This window comes from Mastigoproctus giganteus, chromosome 9, assembly GCF_048544385.1.
Source record: "Mastigoproctus giganteus isolate SK-2022 chromosome 9, ASM4854438v1, whole genome shotgun sequence".
In the NCBI taxonomy this organism is placed as follows: Eukaryota; Metazoa; Arthropoda; class Arachnida; order Uropygi; family Thelyphonidae; genus Mastigoproctus; species Mastigoproctus giganteus.
In genome coordinates, this window is record NC_143583.1 from 92489049 (window position 1) to 92512781 (window position 23733).

At 37.7% G+C, this 23733-nt stretch overlaps 1 protein-coding gene across 1 annotated transcript in view; it reads right to left on the reverse strand.

The window, feature by feature from the left end:
- The window catches only part of Arc42 (Activator-recruited cofactor subunit 42), a 100065-nt gene that overhangs the window by 48185 nt on the left and 28147 nt on the right, over positions 1-23733 (reverse strand). The window contains exons 3-4 of the mRNA XM_090381873.1: positions 21638-21787; positions 9864-9975 (exon numbers count right to left, since the gene is read on the reverse strand). Of these exons, the coding sequence (XP_090237999.1) occupies positions 9864-9975; positions 21638-21787 (262 nt within the window). The remainder of the gene's footprint in view (positions 1-9863; positions 9976-21637; positions 21788-23733) is intronic.

The following is a 23733-nucleotide window of genomic DNA, read 5'->3' on the forward strand; positions in this document are numbered from 1 at the left end:
CCTGGCACTTTTCGTTTTTTAGACTCATTGTTTTTTCAGGAAGAGCTTTAAAAAACAATCCTGTTTCATCACAGTTGTAAATATCCTTAGCTTCAAAATCACAACATAAATCTTCCAATTTGATGGTCCACTCCAATTAACAACTTTACAACCCCAGTATCAACAGATCCACCTTCACCACTTACGATTTTCCAAGAAATTTTATGCCGAGTTTTGAACTCGTCTAGCCATCCCACAGAAGCTTTGAACTCATTTACTCCCATAGATTTCGCAACCTCCAAAACCTTTTCCCTAATAATAGGCCCATTAATGGGAATTTTTTTAGCACGTTTGCGACAAAACCACTCATACGTAACATTTTCAATTTGAAGTCCAACAGTTTTCGGGAATGATTTTTGAACCTGATCATTTTCCGTGTTGCCAAAATTGTTTAAGCAGTTAATTTTTTTTCTTTAGGATGTCGCTTACCTGCGTCTTCCTGATTTTGAATTTTGCAGCAAGATTGCGAACACTATTTTTTTGCCGATCATACGCATTAATGAGTTCGACTTTATCTTTTAAAGTTAAATGTTTACGAGAAGACATTGTGCACTTCACACGACGCTGAACAAAACTGAAAACTGAAACTGAAAAGACGAAAGGCCGACCATATTTCCCCCCCCTGCACACACCGAATTCATCAGAAGTTTTACATGTGCCTAAAATTCTTGAAAAAGGGTTTAGAACCGCGACGTAAACCTTGATAAAATTCAGAGAATTGGAAATAGAAAATAAACGCATGATTGGGGCAATACATGGAAGAAAAGTTCCTAGAAAAAGGGCCGTAAGCTCGCCTGCTGTCCGTTATGGGGAGATCAAATTAAGTGCTAATCTAAATGAAACAGTGCAGATTGCCTGTCCGCGTCCGTTACAGAGAATGTCTACAAGACAGAAGCTGAAAACACATTAAAACCAATAGAGGTGAGTTGGGGAATTTGAAAATGTCTGTTGTAGAGAGATGTCCGTTAACGAGAGGTGTCCGTTAGGAGAAGTTTCACTGTATTAACACAAGTAGTACAATACACACTCCACATTTTAATGACGAAAACTTGAGTCAACCATTACAATGTAACTTTTAAACCACTGACTGTGATGAAGTATTTGATGGAGAGAATATTATGGCATAACAAAGCAACAAAGCAGTTCTTCATAAGTTTGGGTGATATTACTTCATGAATTACACATCCATGTTCAATTCTGAGAATTATATTATTATAATTACTAATATAATTATATTAAATGTAATGTTACATTTAATATTGCAGAAACAACTATTAAAAAAAGGAAAGTACAACTTACAGTAAATTACAATATACTTTCATAGAATTAATAAATATCAGAGTAGAAAGTCTCAATAAGTTCTACGGTACTAAGTACTATAGGTTATAATACCTCTCGTGTTTGGGGTTCTCATAAAAAAAAAAAAAAAAAAAAACGTTACACAACAATTAACAAATGAATGAGAGAAATTACCTCACTAATGACTTGTAGAATGCTTTGATGCTAACACTCTCCATTATTCAAATGGATGTAAAAAATAACTTAAATGAATTCTCCACTTTAAATTCTATCATACATTTCACGTTTTACTATCTTGTGATCAAGACCAATGTCGAAAAGCCTTGTCCACTTCATGATAGTAACAATTTTTTTTATCATTTTTACATTTATTTTTATTAATGCACCTGTCTTCTTTCATTCATGGATATTGGTTGGTGGTTTGATGTATTTTGGGGTTGGGTTTGAAGCTCTTAGACCTTTTATTCTGAGTGCGTTGGGTCATCGATTTTTCTTCGGGTGGAAAATTCATTTAAGTTAAATTTTACATTCATTTGAATAACAGTGTTAGCATCAAATCATTCTAAAAGTCATTACTGAGGTAATTCCTCTCATTCATTTGTTAACTTTCATAGAATGGAGGTTCATTATTTGCACCTCTGCACATGAATGTGTTGAATTTTAAGGAATATGATATCTGCAGCATATAGAGAAAATTGTCAAGAATAACTGTTCAATAATTACTTTACCAAATACAAAATTATTCTTACATTCAAGAAAAAAATCACCATGGAAAAAACATTTTCATCCAGTGTATTTGCAAAGCTTCAGCAAGATGAAGAACTGGAAATTAGCATTTTGAAGTTAATCATATAATGCCAGTGAAATAGCAAGAGACTTCCAATATTGTATCACTGTTTATCTTCCAAGTTGAGTGATACAGAAACAAGCAAGCATACTTTAAGACAGTCATGCTTACTGTGGAGGGTGATTAAAGTAGGAAAGCCAGAAAGATTTCGGATTTAATTACAGCTAACAGTTCTTCATAATTAACTGTTAATAAATGTATGTAAACTTAAACTCGCCTTCAGTTAACACTGAAAGAGTGTTAAAGAATCTACAATACATTTGTTAAATATCAGTTTTATTTTCTTTTGTACATTTAATACAAGGAATAAAGATCTGCATTATACGCAAGAATAGTGCTTTTTTCCTCCTCATCTATATATTAATCTCAAGAACTTGCACAAGGCCACGTAGTTCTGCTTTTCATGTCCAAGGAAGTGTAACATCATCATAAATCCAACAAACAAGTGCCACTTCAACAAATAAGTTATGTCCTAACAGAACTAAGATGAGACTTGCCATCCAATGTCAATTAAATCAGTTCAGCATAATTAGAGTCATAATCAGCAAAGCACGCCGTTCTCTAAAGTGAAGGCCACTACACTAACATTCTACACTATACCTGTGAGCCAGCACCTCCATAAATGTATGCAGTTCAAGCACTACATGCATTTATGGAGGTACTCCCATCCCATTGGCCTAAAGAAATCCAAATGACCAGCCAACGTTGTGACTACCATAACCATCCTGCAACCAAGAAGAATCCTGGCTTGTGTACATTTCTTAGGTATTGTCACTAGCTGCCACTGGCAGACCCACCAGGAGGTCTAACTCTCCACTGCAGCTCTCCTATTTTCTCTTAAACGAGCCAGCCAATAGCAGACAGTCATCATCATTATCCACTACTATGATGCACTTAATTCCACAAAGAACTGAACACTCACACCAAAGCACAGCTAACAGGACCCTGTCATATATGCCAACCTTTCCACACAAGGAGATGAAAGATAAGTAATAGTAACTATTACTTATCTTTCATCAAGATGAGATAAGTAATAATAACTATTACTTAGAAAAAAGATGCAAATATTAAAACCTTACTTGTTTGGAAATTCTTAAGTACAGTTGGGATATGGCAATAGTGAGACAACTTGAGCACAACTGCAGCAAGAGCAGAGTAGGCCCCTGACATAGCTGAGTGGTTAAAAGAAAAAGTGCAGTAGCACACACTCTTTGAACAGACCACTGTCAAGCCTGCAACTAATACAACTAATGATTGTATTACAGATTTATTGCAAACTCCTCTGACACAACCTGGTGATCTTACCAAAGCATAAACATGAATTTAAAAAGAAAAAAACAGATGATCAATGTTAGAAATGAAGGAATAACCTTTAGCCCTATGAATCACATTACTTAGAGTGAATGGGTGTTGTTTTGATCCTATTCAACAGAGTTCCAAAATTTTTAATAAATAAATTAAGGAAAAACTTTTCTTGAAAGGTATGTATTACGAATGGCAAAATTAACAATATGATGAAACTTTTTCTTTTTTGTTTGTTTAGTTTTTTAATGAACAGAAAAGAAATATCAGGTTAAATATCTACACCTGTTCCATAGATATTACCATGAGTATGTTTCTTCCAAACTTGCATCTCTAATTCTCTCACTCATTTCCTTGTGATTCATTGGTTCATTTCCAAACTCATTGAAATATGGCAGTGAGTGAATGCAGCTATATATTCAGCTGTATACTTGAAAAAAAAAAAAAAATAATAATAATCTTTTGTTGTGGAAGCTAATAGCCTAAAAAAATTTAAGGCTGAGCTGGACAAGCATTTGGAACGAATGGAGGGATGAAATGGGAGGGATTTTTTTTTTTTTTTTTTGGCTGATGCTGCATAAGCTTGCTTTCTTGCATTATATGTCTCTACTAATGCTAATGCTAATTTTAATGATGGTTTGGACAAATTAATTTTATAAACTTGCCAAGTATTATACAAATTATATTCTTCTATTTATTCTTCTTTTCATTCTCTTTAATTCTGTTCTCGGGAATAACCTTTCTCTATAAGTATCTATTGAAAATTACAATGAAAAAAATAAAGAAATAAAAAGCAACGTTAACACGCTTTCTCTGGCTTCCAACACAGCCATAATACTAGACTACACTATACCTGTGATTTTAAGCTTTCATTTAGGTTTTAAGCTTTCATTTTTGGTATAACCTAAAAAAAATAAAAAAAAGTGATAAATTCAGAAATTTAATCAATTAATTAAACAGAAAACTAATCTCAATAAATTTAATCAGAGAAGTTAAGTGTAAAACTAAGAAACTATTAATCATTTGCAGTCCATATGAGTTTTTTCCCCCAACCTTCCACCCCTATTTTAGCCCTTTTGAATATAATATAAGCCACTGTTCTCCTGAACAACTCACAATATCTTTTTTCAAGAAAAGTTTAATTTTTCAGTTAAAACTTATTTAAAAAAAAAAAAAAAAAAAGCAGTTAGTGCCTTGAAAGCAGGCATACTTTCAAGCATCATATGCCTCTACTAATGGTAATGCTACATACTGAGTGGCACTCTATTAGGTATGCTGACCCAATAGTGAGTAGCATCTCACTATAGCCCTCAGCTATGCAGATCACCACATTCCACACTTGCTTCAGATTGGAGGGTAGCATATTCCTGTGTTCAATAGCTTGCTCCAGCTCATTCCACAAGATGTTCAATCGGATTGTAATGAAGTGAAACAGGCTAATGAGGTATGGTAAAGTCACCATACCTTAACTGGCAAATCAGTGCACACTTTATTAGGAACACCTTCCCAATATTAAAGCAGGTTCCGCTCAGAACAGCTTGAATTCATCCTGGCATAGATTCAACAAGGTGTCAAAAACATGTTGACTTTACTTTCCACAGTTGCTGAAAATTGGTTGATTATTCCATATCATCCCTCAGGTGCTCAATTCAAGTGAAATCTGGTGAATGGAGAAGATACTACAGCAGGCTGAATTCATTCACACTGCTGGAACCAATTTTATACAATTTTGGCCTTTTGACATGACATATTATCCTGTTGGAAGAACCCTTGTGAGCTGTGGCATTCAAATGTTGCTCCACCGGTATCCAGGGGCCCAATGTGCACTACAAAAACACTTCCCTTACCATAAACTGTCACCAGTTTGCATTGTTGACACCTGGCAGGATTAGTCCAAGGATTCATGTTGTTTGTCATATTCCAGTCTTCCCATTAACATAAAACAGCAGGTACAGGGATTCGTCAGACTCAGGCAATGTTTTTCCAATCCACTACCCAATGCTGGTGTACCTGAGCCTACTGTAACCATACCTTCTTGTTTTCTTGCTGGCAGGAGCAACACCCAGTTTGATCACTGGTTGCAATATCACATCAGTGCTTGGTGATAAGGTAAGAGTTGTGTTTTGAAGTTCTTCATTAGTTACCACTGTTGTACTGGATTTTTATTTGACTAGCTTCACTGTAGCCTTTCTATTATCCTGCACAAGTCTTATCAGCCCCTCCATTGGCATAAGTTGCTTAAATCTTTAATATTGCCCATTCTCGCATTAAATACAGTTCGATACTATGGTGCCTTGAAGACTGTTATGACAAAACAGCAATGGTCACAAATAAGCTCAAAATATCTTGGTAGCCCAGAAGTACAACTTTGATGAATACTTTGAATAAATTATTATCTTAAAAGCTTCATGAAACAAAGCACACATTAAATTTAATAAAGCTAAACATAAAATTTAAAAGGATAGAAGTAAAGGCATATAGGTAACCCTTGTATAACACGGTAGTTTGGTTCCTACAAAATTCTCGTGTAATACGAAACCATGTTATACGGGACTAAGAACCAGTACAAAGAGGGAGGTTACATTTCAAAAGCTAACAAAAATATGCCATTTTTTTTAATAACTATTGGAAACTTAATTTTTATAGTAGTAATAACTTAATATTTTAACTTTATTTTTATAATAGTAGTAACTTAAACAATAATAACTGAACAAACATCTTACCTTACAAACTGTGATACTTATATGTGAGATAATGTATGTTCATTTAATTTTCTTTCTCTTCATCGCTGCTAAGCACAATCTCTTTTACAGCATCTAGATTTCGTGTACCTTCTGTTCTCTTTAAAAGTAGTGAACTGCACTCTTCGAAGTCACAATTATTTTTTATGGTCTCAAACAAGCACAAGTTCAATAGCACAGAACCTAACCCAGGGATTTCCCAACAAAATACAGTGGACCCCCACTTTAAACGATAGGAGAAAATCGGAGGAATATTTTCAGTTAGCAAAATAAAAATAAATTTATGCTTACATACATAGCTTAATTAATACGTACTTTGTATGTACAAACTAATTGATATTTCTGTTCACTGACTTTTTTTTTGTTGTAAAATTTAAAACAGTAAAAATGATAAGCAATTAATAACAAAGAACATTGCATGCACAAGTTGCAACAAACACAATACGGAGTAATGAGTTTCTAAAAATTTATTTATGTCATTTCATTGGAAAAGGAAACACATTTCATCATAATAATGTGAAAACCCACAGAATTCCAACTATCGGTACTATAGCAAATGCAAGAAGATCAAGTTTACTACCCGTTTATAATTGATTACACTAACAGAAAAAAAGACCAATAAATCGGAAACTACAAACTGTTTTTATTGTTTTATGGTAGCGACCTCCAGAAAAATATCACGAAGGCGATAACAACTAGTGAGTCAACAGCAGGCATTCATAAAAAGTAATGCAAACATTGAAAATTACATCTAAAATAATAGCAGAGATTTCCCCTGCACAAAAGCTCAAAAATACTTATAATGGGGGATTTTAACTTCCCAGATAAAGACTGGAACTTATGGGTTGGTCACTCACACACTAGTAAGACTTTTGTGGATTTATTAGATGACTGTTTTCTGCAGCAGTATGTTCAAGAGGCAACCAGAGAGGGTAAATTCTGTACAGTGGGACCAACTGATGATGTTACCAACAGCAAATTCTAAGTGGGAAGCATTCAAGGAATTAATAGTAAAAAAAAAAAAAAAAGTAAAGTGCAGCCATTATCAACCCACTGCAGGATGGAAGCCTCCTCAACAATTCATGCTGAGGGAATTAATAGTGGAAGCTACTAAATGTTTCATACCTATTAAGAAATATTGTTCAAGGTTTAGGCCTAAATGGTTGTCAAATAAACAAATAGGACTCGTGGCAGAGAAGAAAAATGCATGGGATGCATATAAATTATCAGGCGACATAGAAGTCTATGATATATATATAAGCTAGTCTGTAATCAAGTCACAAAGGAGGTTAAGGAGGAATTATTAAGGTTTGAAAATGCCACAAGGTTATCAAATTGTAACAGGGTGCTTAATGATTTTGTAATAACTGAGAACAAAGTGGAGGAGAAATTGTTGAAGTTAAACATAAGAAAAGCACCTGGGATGGATGGGACCTATCCAGTTAGATTAAAGGAGACGGCAAAGCAACTAAGCAAACCCTTAGCCATAATTATGAGAGCGTCCTTGAACTCTGGGGAGGTCCCCATGGACTGGAGATGTGCAAATGTGTCCCCAATTCACAAAGGGGGATCGAAGGGTGACATGAGTAATTACAGACCAGTTAGTTTAACTTCTGTTCCAGGTAAAATAATGGAGTCACTGGTTACAGATGCATTGCAGGATCATCTAGACAAGACTACAGCAATAATTCAAACACAGCATGGGTTTGTTAAGGGAAGGTCTTGTCTGATCAATTTGATTGGATACTATGATGTGGTCACAAAAGAACTGAATGTCAAAAATAATTTTGATATCATATACTTGGATTTCAGGAAAGCTTTTGATACTGTTGCACATGGAAGACTGCTGTACAAATTGGAGCAGAATGATATTAAGGGTAAGTTGCTACAATGGATAAAAGGATGGTTGAGTGGGAGAAGACAGAGGGTGGTAATCAAAGGGTGCTGCTCTTTGTAGACTAATATTATTAGTGGAGTCCCACAGGGCTCGGTGTTGGGTCTACTGTTGTTTTGTATATTTATCAATGATATTTATGAAGGTATATCAGGCTTAGTATTGAAGTTTGCAGATGATACAAAGGTTGGCAGGGTTGTTAATGACAGCAATGGCAGTGTGTTAATGCAACAGGATCTAAAAAATTTGGGCAGATGGGCTGAGAAGTGGCAACTGAAGTTTAACATTGAAAAATGCAAAGTACTGCATATGGGTAGAAGTAACCCCAGAGAAACGTACCAACTGTGTGGTAGTACACTCAAGGAGGTAGAAAATGAAAAAGACCTGGCAGTAATTGTGCAGTCAGATATGAAGTTTTCTGAGCAATGCAGATAGGCTGCCAGGGCAGGTCATGGGGTGTTGTCAATGACATACAGGAATTTTGTTAGCAGGGAAAAGGAGGTGATTTTCCCTCTGTATAAGGCAATGGTCAGGCCACACCTTGAGTACTGAGTGCAGGTCTGGAGGCCTCATTTTAGGAAGGATGTAGATTTGCTTGAGCGAGTACAGAGAAGGGCAACAAGATTGGTGAAGGGATCCTCTTACCAGGAGAGGCTTAAGTTCTGCAAATTGCAGCAGCTGGAGACTAGGCACCTGCAAGGTGATCTGATTGAGGTGTGTAAGGCCTTGAATGGGTTGAGCACGCTGAATTCTGATGGGATTCTTTCACTTGTTCGGATTACGTACCTAAGGGGGCATAAATTGAAATTGAGGAAGGACAGATGTAGAATAGATGTGCGGAAATTTTCCTTTAGCCAGCGGGTGGTTAATTGCTGGAACAAACTTTCATCTGTCGTTGTGGAAGTTGATAGGTTAAATAAATTTAAGGAGGAACTGGACAAATATTTGGAGGGGATTGTTTTGTAATTTTTTTTTTTTTTTTTTTTTTTTGGCTGATGCTGCATAAGCTCATATACTTGCTTTCTTGCATCACAATACCGTGATGCGAGATTTCCAGCAATTCTCAAACCGTGTTTGAGCAAAACCTTGTTGTATAAGTACCATATTGTGTGAGGATTGCTGCAATTTATCAATCGTGTTAGAGCGAATATATGGGGGTTGCCGGTATATAAAATGCAGTAGTGCTTTGATAATTCAAAGATGAAGGGGCATCAGAATCATTTCAAATTATACAAACTTCAAATTAAATAATTCTTTTTTATAGAATAGGAGATGGGCAACGGGCAGAAGAATAATTCAAAATAACCAATAGTTCAAATAATCCAGTCTCCACTCTATATGAGAATTATCAAATAATCTCAAATTTAAAGCTTTTATGAAAGCATCTTGCCATTGGTAGCTGTGTACTCAGATGTGCATAATACTTCTTAAATGGGGACAAGCACAGAGGAAACATCATGAAATTAAGTACAGTATTAAGTAACAGTAAGATACTACCAAGTATCTTAACTCCTGAAATTAAAACTAATCAGAGTGGTCATTTCAAACATATGAATGCCTCAGTAGATGGGACTATGAAACCAGAATAGGATCTAAAACAGTCCCAGAGACCACCAGAACATACAATTAAAATTTGGTGTCCATCTCGCCATCATTCAAGTGATGCCTGGATATCTGAAATACTTCAATTTTACTCTCAAAATACAGTATATTAATTTTAGTATATAGATAATTTACCTACCTGGTTCACTTAAAGCAAAACATCCAACTCTTTCTCCATTAATAAAAGGTTGAATGTATTTTACTTTTTGTTCTTTAGTTCCATATTTTAGCAGAGGCCACAGATATAATGACTACAGAAATGACAAAAGAAACTATAAAAATTACATACTAGCACAATGAATTTTTTCAGTTTAAGTTTCTAACCAATCAAACTATAGTTAAAAATTAATAACTGACAAACATATTAGTTTGTCAGTAAGTTTTTAACTGCCAATTCAGACTAAGTTATTAAGAAAAACTTAACTTATTAATAACCAAGTTAAGTTTTTTCTTGTGTTACTAAATGCATAGAATTCATTATCTGCAAATACAGGACTTGTGAAATGTCATGTCCAAGCTCTATTATAAATAAAAGAGACTGAATGAGAATGGAGTCAAGTATACTTATTTTCAGCTCTGAATAAGCTAGTGAGCTGATAAATTTTAGTTTTTCTTTGTTTGTTTTTATTTCCAAATCCAACCATCACACATAGTTGGATTTAATGGTACAAACTGTAATTTAATAATACAGGCATACCTCGGTTAACGTTACCTCTGATAACGAAGCCTCGATATAACGAAGTCCGCAATTTCAAGCCCCATTTAACATAAAAAAATATTCCAATTTAAGGCCAACGCCCGACAATCATCCGATTGGTGACTGACGGCGACTCGTTACGTATTCCCGAGTGCTCCCGAGCTGCGGGCATGTCTGTTATAACAGTTTTGCGTGTCAATCGCGTAATTTAGTTGTTGTTTACATGATTGACGTTGTTTCAGTGTGGTGCATTGCAATAATCGACATAGGTTCTTTATAGCATTACATAACGTAGATTTTGTAAATTTTAATAGAAATATTTTTGTTTTAGTTAATTAAAATGTCAGAATCAAAGAAAAGAAAAGCAATTTCTTTGGAAACTAAACTAAATATCGTACGACGTGTTAAAAGCGGCGAAAGAAAATCCGATGTGGCACATTCTTTAGGATTAGCGCAATCAACTTTAACAACCATACTAAGTCAATCAGAAAAAATAAAACAGTCTGCTCAGAATTGTACAGATGTTACAGCGGCAAAATTAACTCGCTTAAGGAATCCAATTTTAGAAAAAATGGAGACAATGTTAAGTTTGTGTATAGATGATATGTCACAACGTCATATGCCTTTAAGTCAAATGGTGATTCAAGAAAAGCATTATTTTTGTTTAATCACCTGAAATCTAAACAAACTGAAGAAATTACGGAAACCTTTGGGGCTTCTCGTGGTTGGTTCGAGAAATTTAAAAAACGGGCCAGGATTCATAGTGTAAAATTAACAGGAGAAGCTGCAAGTGCAGATGTTGAAGCTGCAAATAAGTTTCCAGAAAAACTAAAGGAAATAATTGAACGTGAAAATTTTCCACCAAATTTGGTGTTCAATGTTGACGAAAGCGGTTTGTTCTGGAAACGGCTACCAACAAAAAGCTTCATTTCTATTGAAGAAAAATCAGCTGCTGGATTTAAAGAAGCCAAAGACCGTTTAACGTTACTCTTTGGATCAAATGCCTCTGGTGATTATAAATTAAAATTGCTATTAGTTTACCATTCAGAAAATCCGATGGCGTTAAAAGGTAACATAAAAATGTATTTACCTGTAATATGGAAAGCAAATAGAAAAGCGTGGGTTACCAAGGAGTTATTTACTGATTGGTTTGTTAACCACTTTTGTCCTGGAGTAAAACGGTATTGTCAAAAAAACAACTTTGAAGAAAAAGCTCTTTTGTTGTTGCTCCGGGACATCCTACTGATCTTAACACGTTGGACACATGCATTCCTGTCAAAGTTGTGTTTCTTCCAGCAAACACAACTTCCCTGATTCAACCATTGGATCAGGGAGTAATAGCATCATTTAAAGCTTATTATCTGCGTCGAACTTTAAGCAATTTAACTGAACTAGAGGATAAAGTGGAAATGACAGTTAAAACTTTTTGGAAAAACTACACCATTAAAAACGCAATTGAAAATATTGATAGTTCTTGGAAAGAAGTCACTAAGAAATGCTTAAATGGAGTTTGGCGCAAAATATGGCCAGAAGTTGTACTAGAAGAAGAAAATAACATCCAAGAAATTAGAAATGAAGTTATCCAGATGGCTCAATCAATAGGTTTCGAAAATGTCGATGAAGAGGATGTTAGAAATTTATTGAATGCAGAAGATGATGGTTTTTCAGTGGAAGATTTAGAAAACCTTGTTAGCAACGAAGACAAAGATAATGAAGGCGAAGTTAAAGAAGTTCCTGCCGAAAAAGTGTTAACAACCAAAGATTTAAAAAGGTGCTTAAATGACATTGAAAACGTTTTAAATTTTTTTAGTGAAAATGATCCCGATTTAGGAAGAAGTGTTATAGTTAAGCGATCAGTGTTAAATGCAATAACTCCGTATAGGCAATTGTTAAATGAAAGAGAAAAAAAGCATAAGCAATCAACTTTAACCTCATATTTTAAAATGTGATTTCACTTTGTATGTAAGTTGACTGTTTATTTAATAAAACTTTTCTTTGTTCGAAAAAAAGCTTTTCATTTTCTTTACGTAGGAACGTATCCCTATTCTGGCCATAGTATTTTTACCTCTGAAAACGAAGTTTCGCTTAACGAAGTAATTTCGTGGAACGCATCCTATTCGTTAATCGAGGTATGCCTGTACTTTAAACTAGAGTAGTAAGTTATAATAAGCAGTAGCAGACATTTCTACTCAGTATCACCATTCTAAACAAAATTGTAAAATAGGAATTTTCAGAAGTACTTCATATTATAAAGTATTTCATTGAGTATAATATTTAATTATAAATTTAACCATATTATGGTGAAAACACCGACTAAACTGGGAATTGCTAAAAGGCAGTTCTTCTGAACTGTCAATCTTGTTTATTATAGAAGTGTAATATATACTCAAAGCTATTTCTAGAAGAACACAATAGCACCATAAGTGATATGAGAGAGAGAGAGAGAGAGAGAGAGAGAGAGAGAGAGAGAGAGAGAGAGAGAGAGAGAGAGAGAGAAAGAGAGAGAGAGAGAAAGAACTAGGGTATATCTTTTTTCAAATTTCTTTCACCTGTTTAACCACTACTTCACTTCCCCTTCCAACTATCCCTTAAACTTCTCTTAGTTCAGGCACCTTTGTACTTTTCATTTCCATTTTCACAGACACTATCTATTTTACAAACCACACATTATACAAAGGGTACTAGGAAAGTTTTGCAATACAGCTTTGTTTATTTAATTTTTTCAAAGTAATTTCCTCTACATTCAATACACCTCTCCATCCTCCAAAACCAATCTTTAAACCAGTTCTGCTAAGTTTCACTAGGGAGTAAATCAACACTCGTTGTCCCAAGCCCGTAGAAGGTCCTCATCACTGGAAAACCGCCTCCCTTTTAGCTTCATTTTCACATGCGGGAACAGTGCAAAGTCGCAGGGAGCAAGGTCTGAACTGTAGGGAGGGTGCTCGAGAAGTTTCAGTCCTGTCGTGGTCAAATATTCAGTGCAGGCTTTGGCGTGGTGAGCTGGAGCATTTTCGTGATGGAGGTACCAGGTGTCCATTCTTGACTTTGGCCGCAGGTTCTTCATAGATCCAATGACTTTAGGCAGGCATTGTTCAGTATACCACTTAGCTGTGACTGTCTTCTGCGTGTCCAAAATGACACGTTCCACAATTCCACTCGATTTGAAAAATACAGCTATCATTTTCTTCTTTACAGATCGGGATTTTCTGACAATTACGGGTGTGTCGTCATCATCAAAGACCCAAACTTTGTTTTGAGCCTTGGTCGGCAGATCGTAATAGTATAAGCCAAGTCTCGTCACCTGTCACGATGTTGTTCACATACCGAGATTGTCCCTTATCAAACTTTTTTAACATCTCCCGGCACCAAGTCACACGTCGTGTCATCTGCTCTTCAGTCAGTTGATGCGGCACCCAGAGAGAACAAAGTTTCTTCACGTGCAAATGATCTTGCAGAATCGAACGAATTGCTGGTGCATTTAAGCCCAAAGTATCCTCTATCCGTTGGTAGGTCACTCGCCTGTTTTCGTCAAGCATTTTCCTCACAGCAGTAACGTTTTCCTCCGTAACTGACATTCGTGGCCTTCCCGGCCTCTCAGAATCCTCCAGAGTGAAATTTCCCCTTTGGAATTCTCTATACCACCTGAATATCGTTGTACGATGTGGACAATCATCATCTAGTGCAAGAGTCATTTCTTCTAAGCACTGGTCTATGGTTAAACCACGCACGAAATTATACCGCAAAACTGTCCTTATCTCATTTCGTGACCACGATGCCATCGCAAGCACTTTACACTCTCACTACTAATGAATAACTGAGCCCATCGACTTGGCACGGCGGCTACTATGCACGTATGAACATGTCTCAACATGCAGCAACAAGCAGCTTCCTGTGATTCATTGTTGCGTCATATTGCAAAACTTTCCTAGTACCCTTTGTATATATATACACAAATATACACATACACACAACGTGAATACACATACCAGTGTCAATCGTGGGGGTTGATGTCGCTTGAGTTGATAGGTCAGGCCTAAATTTAAACAGTATTATAATACTGTTTAAATTTAGGTGTGTGTGGGGGCTTTGCTAGCATGAAGATAGAGGGGAGCTGAAGGGTGGGGGGGAGAAATACAGAAGTATGGGGCCAATAGGGAAGACAGCCCCAAGTTTCAGTGGGGCATGCCCACCAAAGTAGAAATGAGGGTGGGGGACAAGAGAATCATCCCCCCGGGGAAGTAGGGTTTAAAAGTGATGGGGGCTAGGGTGCCCTCTTCAGGCTGCCATAAGGCTTTGGCAGCTAGGCTGTGGTTTGTTCTCTCTATTCCTGTCCATTTAATTCAGGTTGGGACACTCATAGAGCAAGCCCCATCCTTTTTTTTTTTTCTTATTTTCTTTTCTTTATCCTTTTTTTCTTCTTTTCCATTTATTCTCTTTTTTTCCACAGTTTTCTTTTACAGGAGTTGTCTCTGTCATGCGATTTGTTTATAATACTGTACTATCAGTCTCGATGTATGGCAATTAACACCTTTTTTCTTGTGAAAAGCATACTGGGAAAGCACTCAGTACCTCTTCCATGTTAGTGAAGTGATATTCAAGTCCTTTGGGGAGGTAATGGATTTTACCTGAGGGTGCATCTGAGATCTTTGTATTGTGGGCAGTCGTAAAGCAGGTGGTTCCAGTTTTCAACCTCCCCGCATGTGCAATTTGGGTCATCGGTGAGGCCAAAGCTGAACGGTTTCTGGTTGAAGGGTCCATGTCCTTTGAGTAACAAGGTCATGGTGCAAACCCGGGAAGAACCAGCTCGGTTGCTTTGAGTATATTTTGTTCAGTTCTGGAAAGAATTTACGAGTGATCTCGCTTTTTGTCATCTCTGTCCATCTTCGCTGCCACTCCTGAAGGCGGTCACCCTGTAGTCATGCTCTTTCCATTTTTTGACTGCTTGCTGGGTTGATTATGAAGTCCTGATGATTTGCAACCACTTGCTTTGAGTGCAGGGGTAGAACAGTCCTGCTTTCACAGCTTCTAAATCCAGGGTGAGGATGTCAGCAAGCACCTGCAGTGCTTGCTGACACTGCAAGCACTGCAGTGTCAGCAAGTGTGTAGCAAGCTCATGTGGTTGTCAATAGGATGGTCCTATGTGTCATGTCCAGGATTTTCTTGTTGGTTACTAGTGATGTTTTGGTGTACCATACTGCAGCTGCGCAAGTTATTGCTGGGATGAAGGTTGACTTATAATATAGCATTAAAGTTTGTTTTTTCAATCCCCAGTCCTTCCTCATAATCCTAGCCACTAGGGCTGATCTTATTTTCATTCTTATGTATTTTAGGTGGAGTATGAAGGATAGGTTATTATCTAAGATAATTCCTAAGTACTTCATTTGGTTGGCAAGTTTGATGGTCAGGCTATTTATTTTTATTTGGAGTGGATGCCATACCTAAAGAGTTCCTTTTAGCAGGATGGACATGGTTTTTGTCAGTGCAATTTTTAATTGATTTTTTGTGGCCCAGTATTGTAATTTCTGCATTGCTTGATTACTGATGTTTTCCAGTTGGACTCTGGAATCTGCCTCAATAGTAACAATGAGATCATCCGCAAAGCCATGGACCAGCCCCAGGTCCTGGCACAGGAATTCGTCCAAGACGATGTTCCAAAGGAGAGGCCCAAGACAGACCCCCTGCAGACAGCCCCTATGTACATTTCTTGATAATTTGTATCTATTTCCACTGTTCTGCCTGAAAGGTAGTCTTCCATTGCTTTGTATAAGCTGATGGGTACTGCAGCTTCTCTCAGTCTGCCCAGGACACTCGGCCACCAAAGTGAGTCGAACTCCCAGGCGAAATCGACTGAAATGACTAATAGATATTTTTTCCTGCACTCTTGTGCTTTCCTAAGCAGATCTCCAAGAGCATCCACCATAGAGGATCCTGGCTTAGAGCCAAACTGATTTTTAGCTGCCAGGTCTGCCCTTTCGTAGTGGTTCTGTATCCACACGTGGAGCAGCCTCTCATATAATTTACTGACCACTGAGAGCAGTGTGATGGGTCTGTACGATGCTGAACATTCTGGGTTCTTAGTAGGGTTTTTGAGAATTAGCTTGGTGTTTGCAGTTTTCCACACCGCAGGAAAATTTCCCTGTTTCCAAACATCTGTTGTAGATGGTGAGCAGGATTTGCGGGGCAATTTCTACTGTTTTTTTCAGTATCTCCGGTTCGATCACATCAAGTCCCGGGCATTTGTGGTTTCTGATCCCGGTAGCGGCCGTGCCAAGTTCCTCATGGGTGAAGGGGGGTTTAAGCACAGGGGTGATAAATTTTTCATTTTCTTCGCAGATTTTATGTTGTTCTTGCATAGTTAGGGTCATGGGTTCCTTGAAAATTGTGTCCAGTATATTACCCATCGATTGCTCCCAAGTGGTTGTATGGAGTCCTTGCAGGGTCCTGGTGGTAATGATCACCTCCCCCTTGGGCAGTTTGTTTGTAGTCACCTTATAAACTACACCCTAGGAATCGGTGCTTCCTGTCGTGGATACCAGACGCTCCCAGGAACACTTCTTGATTTTCTGTATCGTGTCCGTACAGCGATTTCTAGCTTCTCAGTAACACTGTCTTAAAGCCGCCACTTCATGTACGGGCCATGTCCTAGGGCTCTCTGGAAATCTTTCCGAGCTTTTTGCATCTGGCATCGCAGCACAGCTATTACTGGGGGTCCACCAGGGAACAGCACCAAGTTTTGGGTTTTTTCTTTTGATTGTTTGATCGCTAATGGTTTGTATTAGGTCTGTGGTTCCCCTCAGCAGGTCATCTGGGTCTTTCTGCAAGTTTAAACTGGCTGGGTTTCTTTCTATGGCCGTGATGAGCACGTTTTTGAATGACATCCAGTCTGCTTTGGCAACTGCATATCTGTTTTTCTGTTGGTTTGTTAGTGTTACTGTTGTCAGTTGTCTGATTATTTTAAAGATGATTGCACGGTGGTCTGAGGTAGTCCATGCCTCCTCCACCCTCCAGTTGTTACAAATCCCACCAAGTTCCTAGTGGCTAGGGATACATCAATCATGGTCTCTCAGAGAATGTTGCAAAAGGTTGGCAAGTGAGGAGATTGATTTAGTACTGTCAGCTGTGATCCTGCTAAGTAATCCTCGAGTTGACTATTCTGGGTTCCTTGCCTGTGAGGGGTAGTACTGTCGTGTCAGGGAGCGACAGTTCACGTCAGCACCTATGATGATTTTTTGGTTTGGTAGGGTGTCCTGCAGGCATCGAAGGTAGCAGACTGCAAAATCTATCTGTTGTCCTGGTCTACAATGTAGAGGTTTCCCAAGGCTGTATTTAGCTGGGCACAGGTGGCCCACTCCGTGCAGAACTGCATGATTTTAGTCACTGTGATATTGCTATTCCTTACAACCAGTTTCCCATGCGAGTATGGCTCCTGTAATATGACGACATCTGCGTTTTCCTCTTCAGCTTTAACCCGAATCTGGTCTAGCCCTCTGCGCATTTATTTGAATTATTTTTAGTATATTTGTGTTGTAAGCTTTAATTTTCGTCCCCATAGTTGATCTTACTTTGGTACAAATTCTTGACTCGTTGGTAGGTGAGACTCATGGGATCTCTCAGTGAATGCTTGTGCTCTAGCTTTAAGTTTTTACAGTTTATGCAGGTAGGTTCCATACCTTTGTGGGGGCAGGCATTATATTTATGGCCCTTTTATGAGCAGTGGCCGCATGTTGGGGTGGTTTGTGCACACATATGCGTGGTGTGGCCGAACTTGCAGCAGCAGTAGCACTTTGGAACAGCCACATGTTTGCGACATCGGAAGCATCCCCATTCTATAAATACCCTTGTCTGGTTCTTCAGGGCTTGCCAGGCTTCCAAGGTGAGTTCTACTACCCAGATTTTGTTTATTCCATCTCTCGCTTTAATGGAGTATTTGGGCATTGCTATCCCTTGTGGATTTTTGTCAGGGATTTTACCCTGTAGGTTCCTATGGTAGAGTTTGTATGCTAACTGGTTCGGTGTGATGTCTTTATCTATGTCATATATTATTATGGCTGGCCCTTTCCTTTTGGGTTGTTTGTTTGTTTGTTATTTGGTTTTTAGGAGCATTAGCAACTAAGGCCATATTGCTCCGGGAATATGCGGTGGTCATTCCCTGACCTTTCCGCATCCTCCGTATTTGGTGGTGACGGGCTCGAACCCCGGTCTAATCAAGAAGCGTGTGTTACGCACTGCTGCTCCTTCCCACCTGGCTGCGGAGGCGCCTCCTTTTGGGTGGTTCAGCTGTTAGTCCCAAAGTGGTTATTTTGGGGTTTTATATTATCTCTTGCATCTCTTGCTTTGTCTCAGTTTCTATTACTAGTCCTACACTCCTCATCTTGCGTATTCCTCTGATTTGGGTTTGTTTGAGGTCTTCTTTCGTGGTGCTTATTAGTTTCGCCCTAATTTCTTCTCTTGTGCTTATTTCCTCAGAATTTTTAGGTCTTAGTATTACCATGATATTTAGGTAGACGTCAGAGTGCCCAGCACATGGATGACTGGACACAGAGTATTCCAGCAGAACATCGCCCAAAGCATGACACCGCGCCACCACCGGCTTGTTTTTGTCCCACAGTGCATCCAGGAACCAGCACTTCCCCCAGTTAATGATGCACGCATACCTGGCTGTCCACATGGTGCAACAGGAAACGTGATTTATCAGACCAGACAACCTTATTTCAATCACTCAAGGTCCAGTTTCGATACTCGTGTGCCCATTTTAGGTGCTGTCGCTGGTGAACCGTGATTAGCATGGGCACTCTGAGTGGCCTGCAGCTACACAGACCCGTTTTCAGCACGGTTCAATATACTGTGACACATTACTCCCATCACCAGCATTCCAATTACTAGCAAGTTGCACCACAGTCAGTCGCCCTTCTGTTGCCACGTACCATCCAGGAGAGCCTTTGCTCACCTTGAGCATCGATGAGCCATGGTCATCCAACACCTCGCAGGTGGTCCGTGGGTTCCCCCTCCTTGGACCACTTTCAATAGGTACTAACCACAGCTGACCATGAGCATCCCATCAGCCGTGCCATTTTGGATATGCTCTGACCCAGTTGTCTGGCCTTTGTCAAACTAGCTTAAGTCCGCTGTCTTTGCCATCCAAAGAACAAGAGTAACACTGATTAATGGAGCTCAGTATAAGGTGTTTTTTATACAGTGTCCCAACACGTGGCGTAGTTTACCTGCAGTTGCGTCGATTTGCATAACGACTCTCTGCTCATAATGTTTTGGCACATCGATGTATACCCAGTAATTTTGAGGGAGGTCACTAGGGAGTATACTGAACCATTGAGATTAATTATGAGGGCATCGTTGGACTCAGGAAAGATTTCTTTGGATTGGAGAAGTGCCAACATGGCCAATACATGACGGCAGTTCTAAGAGTGAAGTCAGTAACTACAAACTAGTCTGACTTCAGTGGTAGGGGAAAATCTTAGAGGCAATGATTAAAAGTGCAATCCAGAGACAAAAAGATATAGCATTCTGAAGGAGACACAACACAGTTTTGTTAAAAGAAAATCATGTTTAAATAACATAGGTTATTTTGACACAGTTGCTCATGAGCTGGACATAGGGAACAATTCTAACATAGTTTATTTGGATTTTAGTAAAGCATTTGACTCTGTCCCTCATGAGAGGTTACTGTATAAGCTGGATCATGTTGGAATTACTGGAAAGATTCTAAGATGGATTTCTGGGTGGCTGAAGGCAGAAGGGTGTGATTAATAGATATTCTTCAAATTGGTGTAACATGAGTAGTGGGGCACCACAAGGACTGATTCTTGGATCACTGTTGCTTCTGATTTTCATAAACGAAATCAATAAAGTGATCAAGAGCATGATATCAAAATTTGCACAGAGCGTAAAGATTGGTAGAGTCGTTAATGATCAGTGCCAAGCAGCATGCCTTCAGGATGACTTGAACAGACTTAGTGGCAGCTGTGTTTTTTAATGTAGCACAATACAGAATTTTAGACTTGAGGAAATAGCAACCCCAAAATAAATTATACACTTGTTGGGGTTGAATTAAAAACAGTAGAAAAAGAAAGGGGATTTGGGAGTTATGACACGGGCAGATATGAAGTTTTCTGAGCAGTGTAAACAGGCTGCAATGGAGACTGTATCTAAAAAAAAAGACATTGAGGCTCTTGAAAGAGTCCAAAGCCTGACAACTCGCATAGTGAGATCGGCAAAGGGTCACCATACAAGGAAAGACTCCGATTATGTGGGCTACAGAGTTTGGCAACCAGTCACCTCTGATGTGCCTGGGTAAGCATGAGTCTGGCATAATATGAGAATGGCAGAACAATTATAAAATATTATAAATAAAATGCAATGAATCTGATTAAGGTGAATGCATAATTTTTCATCCTTTTTAATTGTTATATTTATTAATCAAGTTCCTTTTACTATATCAAAAAGTAAATTGGATCTGCCTATTTTACAAGAGTTAACTGATGCATTTCATTTCTATATATAAAAATTAACTATCAGCTTTACAGTAAACAGACTCATTCAGTTTATCATCATCTTTGTAGTAAAGACTCATTGCTTATTAGCTTCACTATAACCTTTTCAGTGTAAGCATTAAAATGAGTGGAATGCAAATTGTGCAGGAGCTAATTGCATAATACTACATATTGTGTAGTGTTATACAAGGTAAAATAAAGTTAAATGATTTAAATAACAACAAAATGACCTATATGGTTCATGTGGGAGAAGCAGATTGCAATTGCATAAGACACCAGCCAGTGTACCTGCCTCAGAGTAAAGAACCCCAGGATAAGATGTATTAAAGTCTGGTGGGGGGCTGCAATAAAAAAAAAAAAAAAAAAAAAATACACAAAGCAACTTCTGGCATCACAAATAAAACTGCTCAGTTTCCAAGACCACATGTAATTTGATTAGAAGTAACTGCCAAGATGTACCAGTATTCGAGTTGCATCAGAAAACAAGTTACTTCAGGGAACTACAACAAAGTTTCCCATGATCATATGTAGCCTACAGTAGTTGAGGCAATAACACTTGATGCACAGGACTAAGTAATTTCTTTTGTATGTAAAATTTTCAAAAAAAAAAAAAAAAAAAAAAAAAGCCAGATATGAGAATTCTGGATTTGAGGTTTTACTGGGAATATACATAAAATTCCTGACTAAAATATTCACTTGACCACTTACATTATTAACACTCATGACAACACCAGTAGATGCACAGCCTCTAGAAATCTCTTCCATTGCTATAGAATATGCAAAATTATCAAGTCCAGTTCCACCTTCTTCTTCAGGTAGTGCAATAGCCATCAGACCAAGTTTTCCCATTTGTTGAATCTATGGTTATAATATTAATAATATTAGAATTAAAAAAAAGAAATCAGGGCTGAAGTCAAAGTAAAAAAAAAGTTACGTAATGTAAGCAGTGCATTACACTTTAAGCACATTAGATTTTTATTTCTTATATTAATTTTCTGATTAATCAAAATGAAAATTGAATAACTAATTATCTTATTACCAATTAACTAATAATATATAAAATATTTGTTTTCACTTCACTGTACATACCTAACAATGTAATATTCACTGAACATTTTGTAAAATTAACACTAGGGACTCACATCTGGTGGGTATAGGCTTGGCAAACCCAGGGTCCTGAGCTGGATATCATCATTCTTCTCTTCCTTGGTGATTCCCTTTTATCTCTCTCTCTCTCTCTCTCTCTCTCTCTCTCTCTCTCTCATAATAATACTTATTTCTTCCTCGAATTTAGTAACAATTGAAATAACATTTATTTCACATTTCTGCTGTGATAAATATAATAAGAAAATGATAGTAACTCATAATTTATATGTTTAGCAAACCAATAATAATAATAAAAAAAAAAAAAAAAAAAAGTACTGCTCAAAGTTTCACATACACAAACCAAGAAAATTTCTTTTCTATGCATCTGCCACATCATTCACTAATCCCATTAAGCACATAACCACAGATGATATCCAGTGCTTCAGGTACAATATATAATATAGCTTATGTGAAATGTATGAGGGGGAAAAAAAAGAAACTGATGAATTTCTGTTAGCCAAATTTTAATGACATTTGGGATGGCTCAAAAAACTTTTTCGAAAAGAACTAAATAAAAAATTTCATGAAAATCCATCCAGTGGGAACAGAGTTATTACATGGTGAATAGATGGTAAAGAGAAAAGGTACTTTATCTATATATGCTAATACACCAAAAAAGATCAAAGAAAAATTGTAGAGATTCATTATTTATTCCTTATACACAAAATGAGCAAGAAAATCAAAAAACAACAAGCAATTTACACTTTCTTGTGCCCAAAACCTGATGAGCCATTGATTATGCAAATATTTACCACATTATAGAAGTATTTTCAAACTATATTCATGTAAAGGCAGTGATATCAGAGCATCAAAAAGAATTTGAAAGTGTCTGCAATTCTGCCCAGATGCTATAGGAGGTAGCATATGAGAGACTTTTCAATCAATTCAGCCCTGGAGAGATTGTGCAGGGCTTATGGGGTAGAATTTTTTTCAGTGTTGTCTCTGCTTACTAACAGGAGAGACTGCTTCTACAGGGCTGGGATGCATTTGAATAGAAAGGGTGCAAGAATATTTGCTGATGCTATCAAGGCAGTGTTAGGTGGGTCGGAAAACTGCTAGCTTGGGGGGGGATTCACAGACTAAAATATTAACAGTTGCCACAGGCAGAGGCGAAAGTGATTCTTGCACTGCTTCTACTGTAATGAGCAGCAGCCTAGAGAGCAAGTTGCTGGGGATTTCAAGAGCTGTTGGGAGTCAGCATTGAACAAGTAAATACATGGGCTGTGTTACGGTAACTAAGAGTAAGAACAGGTGCATGTATACTTGCATGTACACCAATGCTAGAAGTATAGTAAATAAATTTGATGCATTTGAAGTGCTGCTCAAGACATCAAAGGTAGATATCATTGGGATATCAGAGACACTGTCACACATAAGCATTGCAGAATTGGAATTTGGGGGAATACAATGTGTGCAGAAAGGATAGACAGGATAGGAAGGGAGGAGGGTTTATGCTGTTAGTTAAGAAACAAAATCTAAGGAAGTGCATCCAGTTGACAAGGGTGGGCAGTGCAATGTTGAGTATGTTTGGTGTGACATAAACACTGGGAAAAAGGAAAATGAGGAGTGTGTTATAGGCCTAACGACTGTGATGAGTACAATGAACAGTTGAGCGGCAAAACAGTGGCCCAGTAAATCAGAACGTCTTGTAATGGAGG